At 52.7% G+C, this 14,313-nt stretch overlaps 1 protein-coding gene across 3 annotated transcripts; it reads right to left on the reverse strand.

Annotated features, from left to right (window-relative positions):
- Nucleotides 1-3,385: 3,385 nt before the first annotated feature.
- Nucleotides 3,386-12,481, reverse strand: MGMT (O-6-methylguanine-DNA methyltransferase). 3 transcript variants are annotated; one of them, XM_032945616.2, is made up of 4 exons: nucleotides 12,347-12,479; nucleotides 8,801-9,066; nucleotides 6,129-6,271; nucleotides 3,386-4,438 (listed from the first exon to the last, which is right to left on the reverse strand). In XM_032945616.2, exons 1-4 carry the CDS (start codon nucleotides 12,421-12,423, stop codon nucleotides 4,298-4,300), a joined length of 627 nt encoding a protein of 208 aa, XP_032801507.2. In that variant the 5' UTR covers nucleotides 12,424-12,479; the 3' UTR covers nucleotides 3,386-4,297. The 3 variants fall into 3 exon arrangements, with proteins under 3 accessions (XP_032801507.2, XP_032801506.2, XP_075919786.1); XM_032945615.2 differs by having other exon boundaries at nucleotides 12,272-12,478; XM_076063671.1 differs by lacking the exon at nucleotides 3,386-4,438 and adding an exon at nucleotides 4,455-4,747 and having other exon boundaries at nucleotides 12,272-12,481.
- Nucleotides 12,482-14,313: the final 1,832 nt, after the last annotated feature.

Below are 14,313 nucleotides of genomic sequence, written 5' to 3' on the forward strand. Positions count from 1 at the left end.
TGTGTTAAGGTCTGTGTTAAAGTCTGTGTTAGTGTTGAAGTCTGTGTTAAAGTCCGTGTTAAAGTCAGTGTTAAAGTTAGTGTTAAAGTTAAAGTTTGTGTTAAAGTCTGTGTTAAAGTCAGTGTTAAAGTTAAAGTCTGTGTTAAAGTTAGTGTTAATGTCTGTGTTGAGGTCTGTGTTAAGGGCTGTGTTAAAGTCTGTGTTAAAGTTAAAGTCAGTGTTAAAGTCTGTGTTAGTGTTGAAGTCTGTGTTAAAGTTAAAGTCTGTGTTAAAGTTCAAGTCCGTGTTAAAGTCAGTGTTAAAGTTAAAGTCAGTGTTAATGTCTGTGTTGAGGTCTGTGTTAAGGGCTGTGTTAAAGTTAAAGTCTGTGTTAAAGTTAAAGTCAGTGTTAAAGTTAAAGTCCGTGTTAAAGTCAGTGTTAAAGTCTGTGTTAAAGTCAGTGTTAAAGTTAAAGTCAGCGTTAAAGTTAAAGTCAGCGTTAAAGTTAAAGTCAGCGTTATAGTCTGTGTTAAAGTCAGTTTTAAAGTCAGTGTTAAAGTCAGTGTTAAAGTCAATGTTAAAGTCAGTGTTAAAGTCAGTGTTAAAGTCAGTGTTAAAGTTAGTGTTAAAGTTAAAGTCTGTGTTAAAGTCAGTGTTAATGTCAGTGTTAAAGTTAACGTCTGTGTTAAAGTTAGTGTTAATGTCTGTGTTGAGGTCTGTGTTAAGGGCTGTGTTAAAGTCTGTGTTAGTGTTGAAGTCTGTGTTAAGGGCTGTGTTAAAGTTAAAGTCAGTGTTAATGTCAGTGTTAAAGTCTGTCTGTGTTAAAGTTAATGTCTGTGTTGAGGTCTGTGTTAAGGGCTGTGTTAAAGTTAAAGTCTGTGTTAAAGTCTGTGTTGAGGTCTGTGTTAAAGTCTGTGTTAAGGGCTGTGTTAATGTCTGTGTTAAAGTCTGTGTTGAGGTCTGTGTTGAGGTCTGTGTTTAGGGCTGTGTTAAAGTCTGTGTTAAAGTCTGTGTTGAGGTCTGTGTTAAGGGCTGTGTTAATGTCTGTGTTAAAGTCTGTGTTGAGGTCTGTGTTAAGGGCTGTGTTAAGCCACATGATGTCACCAGGAGATTTTAAATATCTACAGCAGACGACGCTCACCAGTTGTGCAACTCGACGATTTTTATTTCGTTACGTTCACCAGGTGATAAGGCCCACTGAGGTGTAAGCGATCCTGCAGCTCACAAGCAACAGTTGGCTCAACGAGAGGGCCGATATCATCGTCGTCACAGGAGGAGAACACAGCGGTGGCTAGGAGATGTTGACTACCTCTCTTGGTACACAGGAGGTCGTGGGTTCAATCACACCCCTGACAATGCCTGCTGTGTATTTGTGTGTGGCTAGGAGATGTTGACTACCTCGCCTGGTACACAGGAGGTCGTGGGTTCAATCACACCCCTGACAATGCCTGCTGTGTATTTGTGTGTGGCTAGGAGATGTTGACTACCTCTCCTGGTGCACAGGAGGTCGTGGGTTCAATCACACCCCTGACGATGCCTGCTGCTGTATATTTGTGTGGCTAGGAGATGTTGACTACCTCTCCTGGTACACAGGAGGTCGTGGGTTCAATCACACCCCTGATGATGCCTGCTGCTGTTTGTGTGTGGCTATGAGATGTTGACTACCTCGCCTGGTACACAGGAGGTCGTGGGTTCGATCCCGACCCTGACGATGCCTGCTGTATATTTGTGTGGCTAGGAGATGTTGACTACCTCGTCTGGTACACAGGAGGTCGTGGGTTCAATCACACCCTTGACGATGCCTGCTGCTGTTTGTGTGTGGCTAGGAGATGGACTACCTCGCCTGGTACACAGGAGGTCGTGGGTTCAATCACACCCTTGACGATGCCTGCTGTGTATTTGTGTGTGGCTAGGAGATGTTGACTACCTCGCCTGGTACGCAGGAGGTCGTGGGTTCAATCACACCCTTGATGATGCCTGCTGCTGTTTGTGTGTGGCTAGGAGATGTTGACTACCTCGCCTGGTACTCAGGAGGTCGTGGGTTCAATCACACCCATGACGATGCCTGCTGTGTATATTTGTGTGTGGATAGGAGATGTTGACTACCTCGCCTGGTACACAGGAGGTCGTGGGTTCAATCACACCCTTGACGATGCCTGCTGCTGTTTGTGTGTGGCTAGGAGATGTTGACTACCTCGCCTGGTACACAGGAGGTCGTGGGTTCAATCACACCCCTGACGATGCCTGCTGCTGTATATTTGTGTGGCTAGGAGATGTTGACTACCTCTCCTGATACGCAGGAGGTCATGGGTTCAATCACACCCCTGACGATGCCTGCTGTGTATATTTGTGTGTGGCTAGGAGATGTTGACTACCTCGCCTAGTACACAGGAGGTCGTGGGTTCCATCCCGACCCTGATGATGCCTGCTGCTGTTTGTGTGTGGCTAGATGTTGACTACCTCTCCTGGTACACAGGAGGTCGTGGGTTCAATCACACCTCTGACGATGCCTGCTGCTGTTTGTGTGTGGCTAGGAGATGTTGACTACCTCGCCCGGTACACAGGAGGTCGTGGGTTCAATCACACCCCTGATGATGCCTGCTGTATATGTGTGTGGCTAGGAGATGTTGACTACCTCTCCTGGTACACAGGAGGTCGTGGGTTCAATCACACCCCTGATGATGCCTGCTGTATATGTGTGTGGCTAGGAGATGTTGACTACCTCGCCTGGTACACAGGAGGTCGTGGGTTCGATCACACCCCTGACGATGCCTGCTGCTGCTGTATATTTGTGTGTGGCTAGGAGATGTTGACTACCTCTCAGGTACACAGGAGGTCGTCGGTTCAATCACACCCCTGACGATGCCTGCTGCTGTTTGTGTGTGGCTAGGAGATGTTGACTACCTCTCCTGGTACACAGGAGGTCGTGGGATCGATCCCACCCCTGACGATGCCTGCTGCTGTGTATTTGTGTGTGGCTAGGAGATGTTGACTACCTCTCCTGGTACGCAGGAGGTCGTGGGTTCCATCCCGACCCTGATGACGCCTGCTGCTGCCGTTTGTGTGTGGCTAGGAGATGTTGACTACCTCGCCTGGTACGCAGGAGGTCGTGGGTTCGATCACACCCCTGACGATGCCTGCTGCTGTGTATTTGTGTGTGGCTAGGAGATGTTGACTACCTCGCCTGGTACGCAGGAGGACGTGGGTTTGATCCCGACCCTGACGACGCCTGCTGCTGCTGTATATTTGTGACGAAATGTTGACTACCTCGCCTGGAACGCAGGAGGTCGTGGGTGAACCCGGCCATTGTGAATCCATGGAACCGGCCATTACAATGAGGGAAAAAAGTGTTTGATCCCCTGCTGATTTTGTACGTTTGCCCACTGACAAATACATGATCAGTCGATAATTTTAATGGTGGGTTTATTTGAACAGTGAGAGACCGAATAACAACAAAAAAATCCAGAAAACCGCATGTCAAAAATGTTATAAATTGATTTGCATTTTAATGAGGGAAATAAGTATTTGACCCCCTCTCAATCAGAAAGATTTCTGACTCCCAGGTGTCTTTTATACAGGTAACGAGCTGAGATTAGGAGCACACTCTTAAAGGGAGTGCTCCTAATCTCAGCTTGTTACCTGTATAAAAGACACCTGTCCACAGAAGCAATCAATTAATCAGATTCCAAACTCTCCACCATGGCCAAGACCAAAGAGCTCTCCAAGGATGTCAGGGACAAGATGGTAGATGTACACAAGGCTGGAATGGGCTACAAGACCATTGCCAAGCAGCTTGGTGAGAAGGTGACAACAGTTGGTGCGATTATTCGCAAATGAAACAATCACAAACGAGCTGTCAATCTCCCTCGGCCTGGGGCTCCATGCAAGATCTCACCTCGTGGAGTTGCAATGATCATGAGAACGGTGAGGAATCAGCCCAGAACTACACGGGAGGATCTTGTCAATGATCTCAAGGCAGCTGGGACCATAGTCACCAAGAAAACAATTGGTAACACACTACGCCGTGAAGGACTGAAATCCTGCAGCGCCCGCAAGGTCCCCCTGCTCAAGAAAGCACATATACATGCCCATCTAACTTTACCGAAAGAACCAAGAGCATCAATTTATAACATTTTTGCCATGCGTTTTTCTGGATTGTGCTGTTGTTATTCTGTCTCTCACTGTTCAAATAAACCTACCATTAAAATTATAGACTCATCATTTCCTTGTCAGTGGGCAAACGTACAAAACCAGCAGGGGGATCGAATGCTTTTTTTTTCCCCTCGCTGTATAAACCAGGCCATTGTAAACCCGGCCATCATGGGCCGGAGGTTGGGGCGTCTGTGCCCTGCTCATGCCGGAGGAGCCAGGCCTTGAGCTGTGACGAGAGGCGTCCCTGGAAGGAGCCGGAGCCCCCCTGAGCCGGCACCACGCGGTGGCACGGCACCAACAGCGGCACCTGCAGAGACAAAGGTCCCCCGTGTAGCCTTGACAGGCAGTCGGGGCAAGTGTCGTTGGCGGAGTTGCAGCGGCGCCTACGGAGGCCGGAACGGCACGCGAGGCGGCGGGTGGCCGGCGCCGCGCCCGGCCGCCTTTGTCTCCCCGGCGGCGATGTTTACACAACGTAACTCAGTTGAGGCTGAGTCGACCTTGGGGAGACCCGGGACCGGTTTCGATAGTCGTCGCCGGTGTTGGCCGTGAGCGGGAATCGAACTCGGGCCGTCGGGTTCGTAGCGCAGCGTAGCGCTAACCACTACACCCACCGCTCCTACACACACAAAGGTCCCCCGTGTAGCCTCTCAGTCTCCGGAGGGCAAGTGCTGCTAAACAACAGTAGCATCACCACCATCATTATCACCACCACCATCATTATTATCACCACCATCATTATTATCACCACCATCATTATCATCACCATCATTATCATCACCACCATCATTACAACCATCATCATCATTATCACCATCATTATCATCACCACCATCATTACCATCATCATCACCATCATCATCACCATCATCAACACCACCATCGTCACCACCATCATCGCCACCACCATCACCACCATCATCACCACCACCACCATCATCGCCACCACCATCATCACCACCACCATCACACCATCATTACCACCATCATCACCACCATCATCGCCACCATCATTACCGCCACCATCATCGACACCACCACCATCATCACCACCACCACCATCATCGCCACCACCATCATCACCACCACCATCACACCATTACCACCATCATCACCACCATCATCGCCACCATCATTACCACCACCATTATCGACACCACCACCATCATCGCCACCACCACCATCATCACCACCACCATCATCACCACCATCACCACCATTATCACCACCACAGTCACGTGGGGTCAGGGGAGGCAGGGGGAGGCAGAGCCTCACCTGTCATACTCCAATGAAAATAGCTGTTACCGAACATTTTAATGAAATAAAAATTGAAGATTTGCCCAGTGATCTGTGTTATGTAATTTCTGTACGATTCCAAACATTTTTATCGTCAAAATCGCCAAAATCTGCGGAGCTCCGCTGAGAACCCAGGGGGAGACGGACAATAAGCGCGTGCCTGTTAAGTCCTCTCCGCGTGTCACCAATGTAATGTTTGTAGACTTCTTCATTACGTGTCCTCGCCTTCCACAGACAACGCGTGCGTGTACCAAGATGTTTAGACTCGCCGTGCTCGTCATGAAACTGCAATGAAAAAGCACCAGGGGAGGCAGCTATGACATCTGCCTCACTGAGGGGGGGGTGTGTGAGACACGCCCACCTAAGTGAGGACACGCCCCCCTCAGTGAGGACACGCCCCCCTCCGTGTGTATAGCAAGCACTTCCCCAGCCATTGACCTCACCGCACGTCACTGCACCACCACCACGACCACCGTCACCACCACCGTCGCCGCCATCATCACCACCGTCGCCGCCATCATCACCACCGTCACCACCACCACCACCGTCGCCATCACCACCACCACCACCGCCATCATCACCACCACCACCATCATCACCACCGTCACCACCACCACCACCGTCGCCATCATCACCACCACCACCGCCATCACCACCACCACCACCGCCATCATCACCACCACCACCGCCGTCGCCATCATCACCGGGTTGTGCCGCATGGCATTGCCGACAGCTCGAGCGGCCGTCCTGGAGGCCCCAGCGAGCTCGGCGAGGCCTCCGTACGTCACCGTGCGGCCCACGCACACCTCCCGCGTCAGAGTGCGGTACAACAGATTCGTGAATCCATCTGTGGGGCGACGACAACAAAGACAAAGATCTCCCGTGTAGCCTCTAACAGACTGCAGGGGCAAGTGCTGTTAGTAGCGAGTAGCAGCAGCACCTGTGAAGGTAGACACAGACAAAGATCCCCCGTGTAGCCTTAACAGACTGCAGGGGCAAGTGCTGTTAGTAGCGAGTAGCAGCAGCACCTGTGAAGGTAGACACAGACAAAGATCCCCCGTGTAGCCTCTAACACACTGTAGGGGCAAGTGCTGTTAGTAGCGAGTAGTAGCAGCAGCTATGAAGGTAGACACAGACAAAGATCTCCCGTGTAGCCTCTAACAGACTGCAGGGGCAAGTGCTGTGAGTAGCGAGTAGCAGCAGCAGCACCTGTGAAGGTAGACACAGACAAAGATCCCCCGTGTAGCCTCTAACAGACTGCAGGGGCAAGTGCTGTTAGTAGCGAGTAGCAGCAGCAGCTGTGAAGGTAGATACAGACAAAGATCCCCCGTGTAGCCTCTAACAGACTGCAGGGGCAAGTGCTGTTAGTAGCGAGTAGCAGCAGCACCTGTGAAGGTAGACACAGACAAAGATCCCCCGTGTAGTCTCTACCAGACTGCAGGGGCAAGTGCTGTTAGCGAGCAGCACCTATGAAGGCTACCGGCACTGTGGCACACGAGGGGGCGGGTGGCCAGCACCACGCCCGGCCGCCTTTGTCTCCTCAGTGGCGATGTTTACTACGCACCGCACCGGGTACTCGTTTGAGGCTGAGTCGACCTAGGGGAGGCCCAGGGCCGGTTCAGATAATTGGCACTGGTGTTGGCCGCGAGCGGGAATCGAACTCAGTATACCAGATTCACGAATCCATCTGTAGAGTGACGACAAAGACAAATATCACAGTGGCTAGGAGATGTTGACTACCTCGCCTGGTCTACAGGAGGTCGTGGGTTCCATGCTGACAATGCCTGATGTATATGTGTGGCTAGGAGATGTTGACTACCTCGCCTGGTCTACAGGAGGTCGTGGGTTCCATGCTGACAATGCCTGATGTATATGTGTGGCTAGGAGATGTTGACTACCTCGCCTGGTCTACAGGAGGTCGTGGGTTCCATCCTGACAATGCCTGATGTATATGTGTGTGTGTGGCTAGGAGATGTTGACTACCTCGCCTGGTCTACAGGAGGTCGTGGGTTCCATCCTGACAATGCCTGATGTATATTTGTGTGTGTGGCTAGGAGATGTTGACTACCTCGCCTGGTCTACAGGAGGTCGTGGGTTCCATGCTGACAATGCCTGATGTATATGTGTGGCTAGGAGATGTTGACTACCTCGCCTGGTCTACAGGAGGTCGTGGGTTCCATGCTGACAATGCCTGATGTATATGTGTGGCTAGGAGATGTTGACTACCTCGCCTGGTCTACAGGAGGTCGTGGGTTCCATCCTGACAATGCCTGATGTATATGTGTGTGTGTGGCTAGGAGATGTTGACTACCTCGCCTGGTCTACAGGAGGTCGTGGGTTCCATCCTGACAATGCCTGATGTATATTTGTGTGTGTGGCTAGGAGATGTTGACTACCTCGCCTGGTCTACAGGAGGTCGTGGGTTCCACTCTGACCCTGATGACGCCTGCTGCTGCTGTATATTTGTGTGTGGCTAGGAGATGTTTACTACCTCGCCTGGTCTACAGGAGGTCGTGGGTTCCATCCTGACAATGCCTGATGTATATGTGTGTGTGGCTAGGAGATGTTGACTACCTCGCCTGGTGTGCAGGAGGTCGTGGGTTCGATCCCAACCCTGAAGACGCTTGCTGCTGCTGTGTGTGTGTGTGGCTAGGAGATGTTGACTACCTCACCTGGTCTACAGGAGGTCGTGGGTTCCATCCTGACAATGCCTGATGTATATGTGTGTGTGTGGCTAGGAGATGTTTACTACCTCGCCTGGTCTACAGGAGGTCGTGGGTTCGATCCCAACCCTGACACCTGCTGCTGCTGCTGTATAGTTATGCGTGTGGCTAGGAGATGTTGACTACCTCGCCTGGTCTACAGGAGGTCGTGGGTTCCATCCCGACCCTGACGACGCCTGCTGCTGCTGCTGCTGTATAGTTGGTGTCTGCGCGTGTCTCTCTCTCTCTCTCTGCGTGGATTCCTCTCCGGCTCCTCCGGCTTTTCCCCTCCACGTTGAGGATCAACGTCCACGCGTCCAGATTACCCGGAGGCATCTGGCTCCTGCTATAAACCGTCCACGTGGTCATCGGCCACTTCGTTGAGCTCTCACGTGTGGCCAGGTCGCTTCTGACAAATAAATTAGCACCTCAGTGGGCAGCTTCGTTTTGTGAAGGTGAAAACACAGTTGAGTGTTTTTTTTTTTAATTTGTCGATACAGCTTTTAAAATGTAGTTGTTTTCCTTTGCTGCAATTTGCGCTCCCATCGCGTTTGCTGCTGCTGCTGCTGCTGTTGTTGTTGTTGTTACGTTCTGACCCCACACACCCACGTAATAAAGAGCTTCACGGCCCTTCGGATTTCCTCCGCACGCGCGCGGTTTAAAAAAAACAAAACCTGGAGCGAGCCCCGGAAGGTGGAGTGCCGGGGCCTCCTCGTGCCCGGCCTCCGCAGGCCTCTGGAAGTAGCCGCAGAGCCACGAGGTGCAACCGGCAAGCTGCCAGGACACCGCCTCCCACTCGGCTCCTCCCAGGGCCATGGTGGTAGCGGCGGCGGCGGCGGCGGCGGCGGCGGTGGTGGTGGTGGTGGGAGTCGCCTCCGACACCGACACCTTCAGAGCTCCGGGCCGGGTTTTGTAGTCCGCCGGGAATGAGCCGGAGCCACTGAGGGGGGAGGAAGGAGGTGGAAGAGGGGGAGGAGGTGGGGTGGAGGGGGAAGGAGGAGGAGGAGGATACAACAATAAGTTTGACCCTTTCCGGCAATACGACAGCCGTGTTAAGACGCTAAAACACCAAACTGAAACCTTTTGTAAGGAATCCTGTTACTACATGAACCACACACACACACGCGATGCTTGTGGTGAACATGCAAACACAAACACCATGCTCTGGTAGTTGATGATGATGATGCATTGTCTTTGAAACTGATTGTCAGAGAGGGGTAAAAGCAATTGTTGTATTGTTGATGCTGGCAAGGAGGTGCCATGATGTAGCTGCTCACCACGAGCTCTCAATGTCCTGACAGTGGCATTGTCCTGGTGCTGTCTTCGCCTTTTGGCGTCGTCCTCCGGCCTAACGCCGTTTGAGACTCGGCTCTAAAGAAAGCTGTCTCTGATGTGGACCAATCACTTTCAAAAACAATGCCTCATCATACACCACCATCATACACCACCATCATACACCACCATGATATACCACCATCAAATGCTACTGTAGTGACGTAAACGGTGTGACTAGGGTGTTGGCGCCAGCCACTGTTACAGGAGTGCAACTTGGCGTCTGGAGACTCTCTCCAGCAGCAGAGCAACTTGCGGCCTGCCAGCAGCCAGGCCTGGCGACGGCCTCACAGAGGTCACGTGAGCACGTGACCTCCCGGGTGGACCCGGGGGGGGGGTCACGTGACCGGGACAGGGTGGTGAGAGGGGGCCCCGAGGGACACGTGACGCTCGATCAGGATCCATCGGGAAAGGTCTCCAAGGGGGCGTGGCCGAGGGGGGCGTGGCCGAATGGGGGCGTGTCCGAAGGCGGAGATGGGTGGTGGTGAGTAGAAAGCGGCGGTGCCGGGGGCGTTCTCGGCCCTCGGCGGTGGCGCGAACCCTCGTGGCGACGTCTCCTCGGCTCGTAGCCCTGCGGCATCGTGGGTCAGGCAGACGTCGCTGCCCTGACCCCGGTTGTCGGCCAGCTGTGTCGTGCGTTGCGCAAGCGATCCTCCTGGGGGTCGAGTTAGCCGCGTCGTAAGCCGAGGGGGTTACCCCGTCGGGGTATCTGACAAACATCGTGCCTCCGTGAACACCACCACTGCACGTTCCACCATCGGCTGCGAGAGAGCACGGTGTTTTTGTGTCGGCATGTCCACCGCAAGCGCCACCGTTGTGTTGCGGCTAACGCAGTCGCAGGGATCCCGTCTGGTGTGCGGGGAATTGGAGTAAAAGCTTCGTCTACGTACAGGGCAGCAGCAACAACAACCGTCTAGCCCCACAATGCTGACACTCCACAACAACAAAAACGCCGGGTGTTGTTGTTGTTGCTATGCGCTGACACTCCACAACAACAAAAACGACTGTTGTTGTTATGCACTGACACTCCACAACAACAAAAACGACTGTTGTTGTTGTTGCTATGCGCTGACACTCCACAACAACGAAAACGACTATGTTGTTGTTGTTGCTATGCGCTGACACTCCACAACAACAAAAACGCCGGGTGTTGTTGTTGTTGCTATGCGCTGACACTCCACAACAACAAAAACGACTGTTGTTGTTATGCACTGACACTCCACAACAACAAAAACGACTGTGTTGTTGTTGCTATGCACTGACACTCCACAACAACAAAAACGACTGTGTTGTTGTTGTCGTTGCTATGCGCTGACACTCCACAACAACAAAAACGACTGTGTTGTTGTTGTTGCTATGCGCTGACACTCCACAACAACAAAAACGACTGTGTTGTTGTTGTTATGCACTGACACTCCACAACAACAAAAACGACTGTGTTGTTGTTGTTGTTGCTATGCACTGACACTCCACAACAACAAAAACGACTGTGTTGTTGTTGTTATGCACTGACACTCCACAACAACAACAAAAACGACTGTGTTGTTGTTGTTGTTGCTATGCACTGACACTCCACAACAACAAAAACGACTGTGTTGTTGTTGTTGTTATGCACTGACACTCCACAACAACAAAACCGACTGTGTTGTTGTTGTTATGCACTGACACTCCACAACAACAGAAACTACGCTCTTGTTATTATTGTTGCTATGCGCTGACACTCCACAACAATCTTGATTTGAAGCGTCTGTGACTGCGGCAATCCATAGCCTCTGGTTCTTTCGGTAAAGTCATCACGCAGCGGGTAGAAATAAAATGAAATTAAATTAAACCACGTCGTTTCGATGGCGACACAAGCAATCTTAACCACGTGGGGGGAGAAAAAACCACAGCAACATTAAATTGCTGAAGTGGGCAAGAGAGCTGCCGTGGCAAGAGCTTATATAGGTGAGAGAAAGGGGGAGGAGCAAGGGGGGAGAGAGAGGGGGGGGAGCAGGGGAAGGGGGGGGGCTGCGTGAGCGCTAGGGGGAGGTGAGGCTGGGGGGAAGTAGGCGGGGCTAGGGGGGAAGTAGGCGGGGCTAGGGGGGAAGTAGGCGGGGCTAGGGGGGGAGTAGGCAGGGCTAGGGGGGAAGTATGCAGGGCTTAGGGGGAAGTAGGCAGGGCTTATGGGGAAGTAGGCGGGGCTAGGGGGGAAGTAGGCAGGGCTTAGGGGGAAGTAGGCGGGGCTAGGGGGAAGTAGGCGGGGCTAGGGGAGAAGTAGGCGGGGCTAGGGGGGAAGTAGGCGGGGCTAGGGGGGAAGTAGGCGGTGCTAGGGGGGAAGTAGGCGGGACTAGGGTGGAAGTGGGCGGTGCTAGGGGGGAAGTAGGCAGGGCTTAGGGGGAAGTAGGCGGGGCTAGGGGGGAAGTAGGCGGGGCTATGGGGAAGTAGGCGGGGCTAGAAGCGGGAAGCTGAGTGCCCCCCCCCTCTCTCCCCCCTTGCTCCTCCCCCTTTCCCACCTGATGATGATCGCTTTTATTCTTGGTTCTTTCGGTAAAGCGACGTAGAAGGGAAACAATAAAACAATACAAATATAAAATAGTGAGAATTTACCGAAAGAAGCAAAAATATAAATCCCTGCAGTCGCGAAATCTTCAAATCAAAATTTATGATCGCTTGTGTTGCGATCGAAACGTCGTGATTTGTTTAATTTAATTTCCACCGACGTGACTTTACCGAGAGAACCTGGGAGACTACAGCAACAACAACAACAACAAACAACAACAACCCCCACACCACTGCAGCAACAACAACACAGAAGCTGAGACGCCTCTCGCCTCAGCAGCACGGCGTGGACACCCAGGGCGCACGCCTCCACGCGCACGCGCACAGCGGCCGCAGCAGCTGCTGACCCGCCGGGCCCCGGCACGAGAACGTGGAGAGTCGCCTGGCCCACCGGCCCAGCGCAGCAGACGCGCTTGGCCCGCATGGGGCCCGTTGGTGGAGTGGAGTAGTGGCTGTCGATTCCGATTCCGCGTAGTGATTTCAAGCGGTTGCGGTGGAATCGATTCCAATTTTTGTTTTGGTTTTGGAGGCCGTCCCCCCCCGCCCCCGAGCGCGCGCGCGCGCTCTGCGGAGTTGAATCGCGAGCGAAACTTGGATTTTTAATTTGTGTCGATTCGATTCTACGGGGGGCGGGGCGTAGGGGGGCTGCCGCCCATTGTTTGTTTGGAGGTGACGTCACACGCGGAGCATTCCAAATGCCGTGACGTCTCACGCGGCCCCCCAGTGACGTCGTGTTATTGCGAACACGCTTGTTCACACCGATGACGTCGCGTACGATGAGCACGCAGGGGGGCGGTGCGGTGGTGTGACGTCATGTGACTTACGTTGTGACGTTGCGGCTTGAACTTGATGACGGTGATGATGATGGTGATGATGGTGGAGATGATGGTAATGATGATGATGGTAATGATGAAGGTGGTGATGGTGGTGATGATGATGGTGGTGGAGATGATGGTGGTGGTGATGGAGATGGTGGTGGTGATGGTGGAGATGGTGGAGATGGTGGTGATGGTGGTGGTGATGATGGTGGTGGTGATGGTGGTGGAGATGATGGGGGTGATGGTGGTGATGGTGGTGGTGGTGATGGAGATGGTGGTGGTGATGGTGGAGATGGTGGTGATAGTGGTGATGGTGGTGGTGATGGAGATGGTGGTGGTGATGGTGGAGATGGTGGAGATGGTGGTGGTGATGGAGATGGTGGTGATGGTGGTGGTGATGGTGGTGATGGTGGTGGAGATGATGGTGGTGATAGTGGTGGTGGTGGTGATGGAGATGGTGGAGATGATGGGGGTGATGGTGTAGATGGTGGAGATGGTGGTGGTGATGGTGGTGGAGACGGTGGTGGTGATGGTGGTGATGGTGATGGAGATGGTGGAGATGATGGGGGTGATGGTGGTGATAGTGGAGATGGTGGTGGTTGTGATGGTGGTGATGGTGATGGTGGAGATGGTGGAGACGGTGGTGGTGATGGTGGTGATGGTGATGGAGATGGTGGAGATGATGGGGGTGATGGTGGAGATGATGGTGGTGATGGTGGTGGTGATGGTGGTGATGGTGGTGGAGATGATGATGGTGATGAAGGAGGTGGTGGTGATGGAGATGATGGTGGTGGTGATGGTGGAGATGGTGGTGATGGTGGAGATGATGGTGGTGATGGTGGTGGTGATGGTGATGAAGGTGGTGGTGATGGAGATGGTGGTGGTGATGGTGAAGATAGTGGAGATGATGGTGGTGGTGATGGTGGTGATGGTGGTGATGGTGGTGATGGTGATGGTGGTGATGGTGGTGATGGTGGTGGTGATGGTGGAGATGGTGGTGGTGGTGATGGTGGAGATGGTGGTGATGGTGGAGATGATGGTGGTGGTGATGGTGGAGATGGTGATGGTGGAGATGGTGGTGATGGTGGAGATGATGGTGGTGATGGTGGAGATGGTCGTGGAGATGTTGAAGATGATGGCGGTGGTGATGGTGATGATGATGATGGTGATGATGGTGGTGGTGATGGTGATGATGGTGGTGGTGATGATGGCGGTGGTGATGATGGTGGTGGTGATGGTGGTGGTGGTGATGGTGGTGGTGATGGTGGTGATGATGGTGGTGGTGGTGGTGATGATGATGGTGGTGGTGATGATGGTGGTGATTATGATGGTGAAAATGATGGTGATGATTGTGATGGTGGTGGTTATGATGGTGACGATGGTGGTGGTGGTGATGATGGTGTTGAATATGATGGTGATGATAATGGTGGTGATTGTGTGGGGGGAGCGGTGGGTGTAGTGGTTAGCGCTACGCTGCGTTATGAACCTGGCGACCC

The sequence above is a fragment of the Petromyzon marinus genome, unplaced genomic scaffold (genome assembly GCF_048934315.1).
Source record: "Petromyzon marinus isolate PM22_M1 ecotype Great Lakes invasive population unplaced genomic scaffold, UKy_Petmar_22M1.pri1.0 PM_Scaffold_17, whole genome shotgun sequence".
Lineage (NCBI taxonomy): Eukaryota > Metazoa > Chordata > Hyperoartia > Petromyzontiformes > Petromyzontidae > Petromyzon > Petromyzon marinus.

What these genes read in the sequence shown, in the direction of transcription:
- MGMT (XM_032945615.2), bottom strand. Translation starts at nt 12,423, where the DNA reads ATGCGGGCCAAGCGCGTCTGCTGCGCTGGGCCGGTGGGCCAGGCGACT. An exon ending in GTCCACGCCGTGCTGCTGAG is followed by an intron (nt 9,067 to 12,271) that starts GCGAGAGGCGTC and finishes CTCCCCCCTCAG; the next exon opens with TGGCTCCGGCTCATTCCCGG. An exon ending in ATGCCATGCGGCACAACCCG is followed by an intron (nt 4,439 to 6,128) that starts GTGATGATGGCG and finishes TTGTCTCTGCAG; the next exon opens with GTGCCGCTGTTGGTGCCGTG.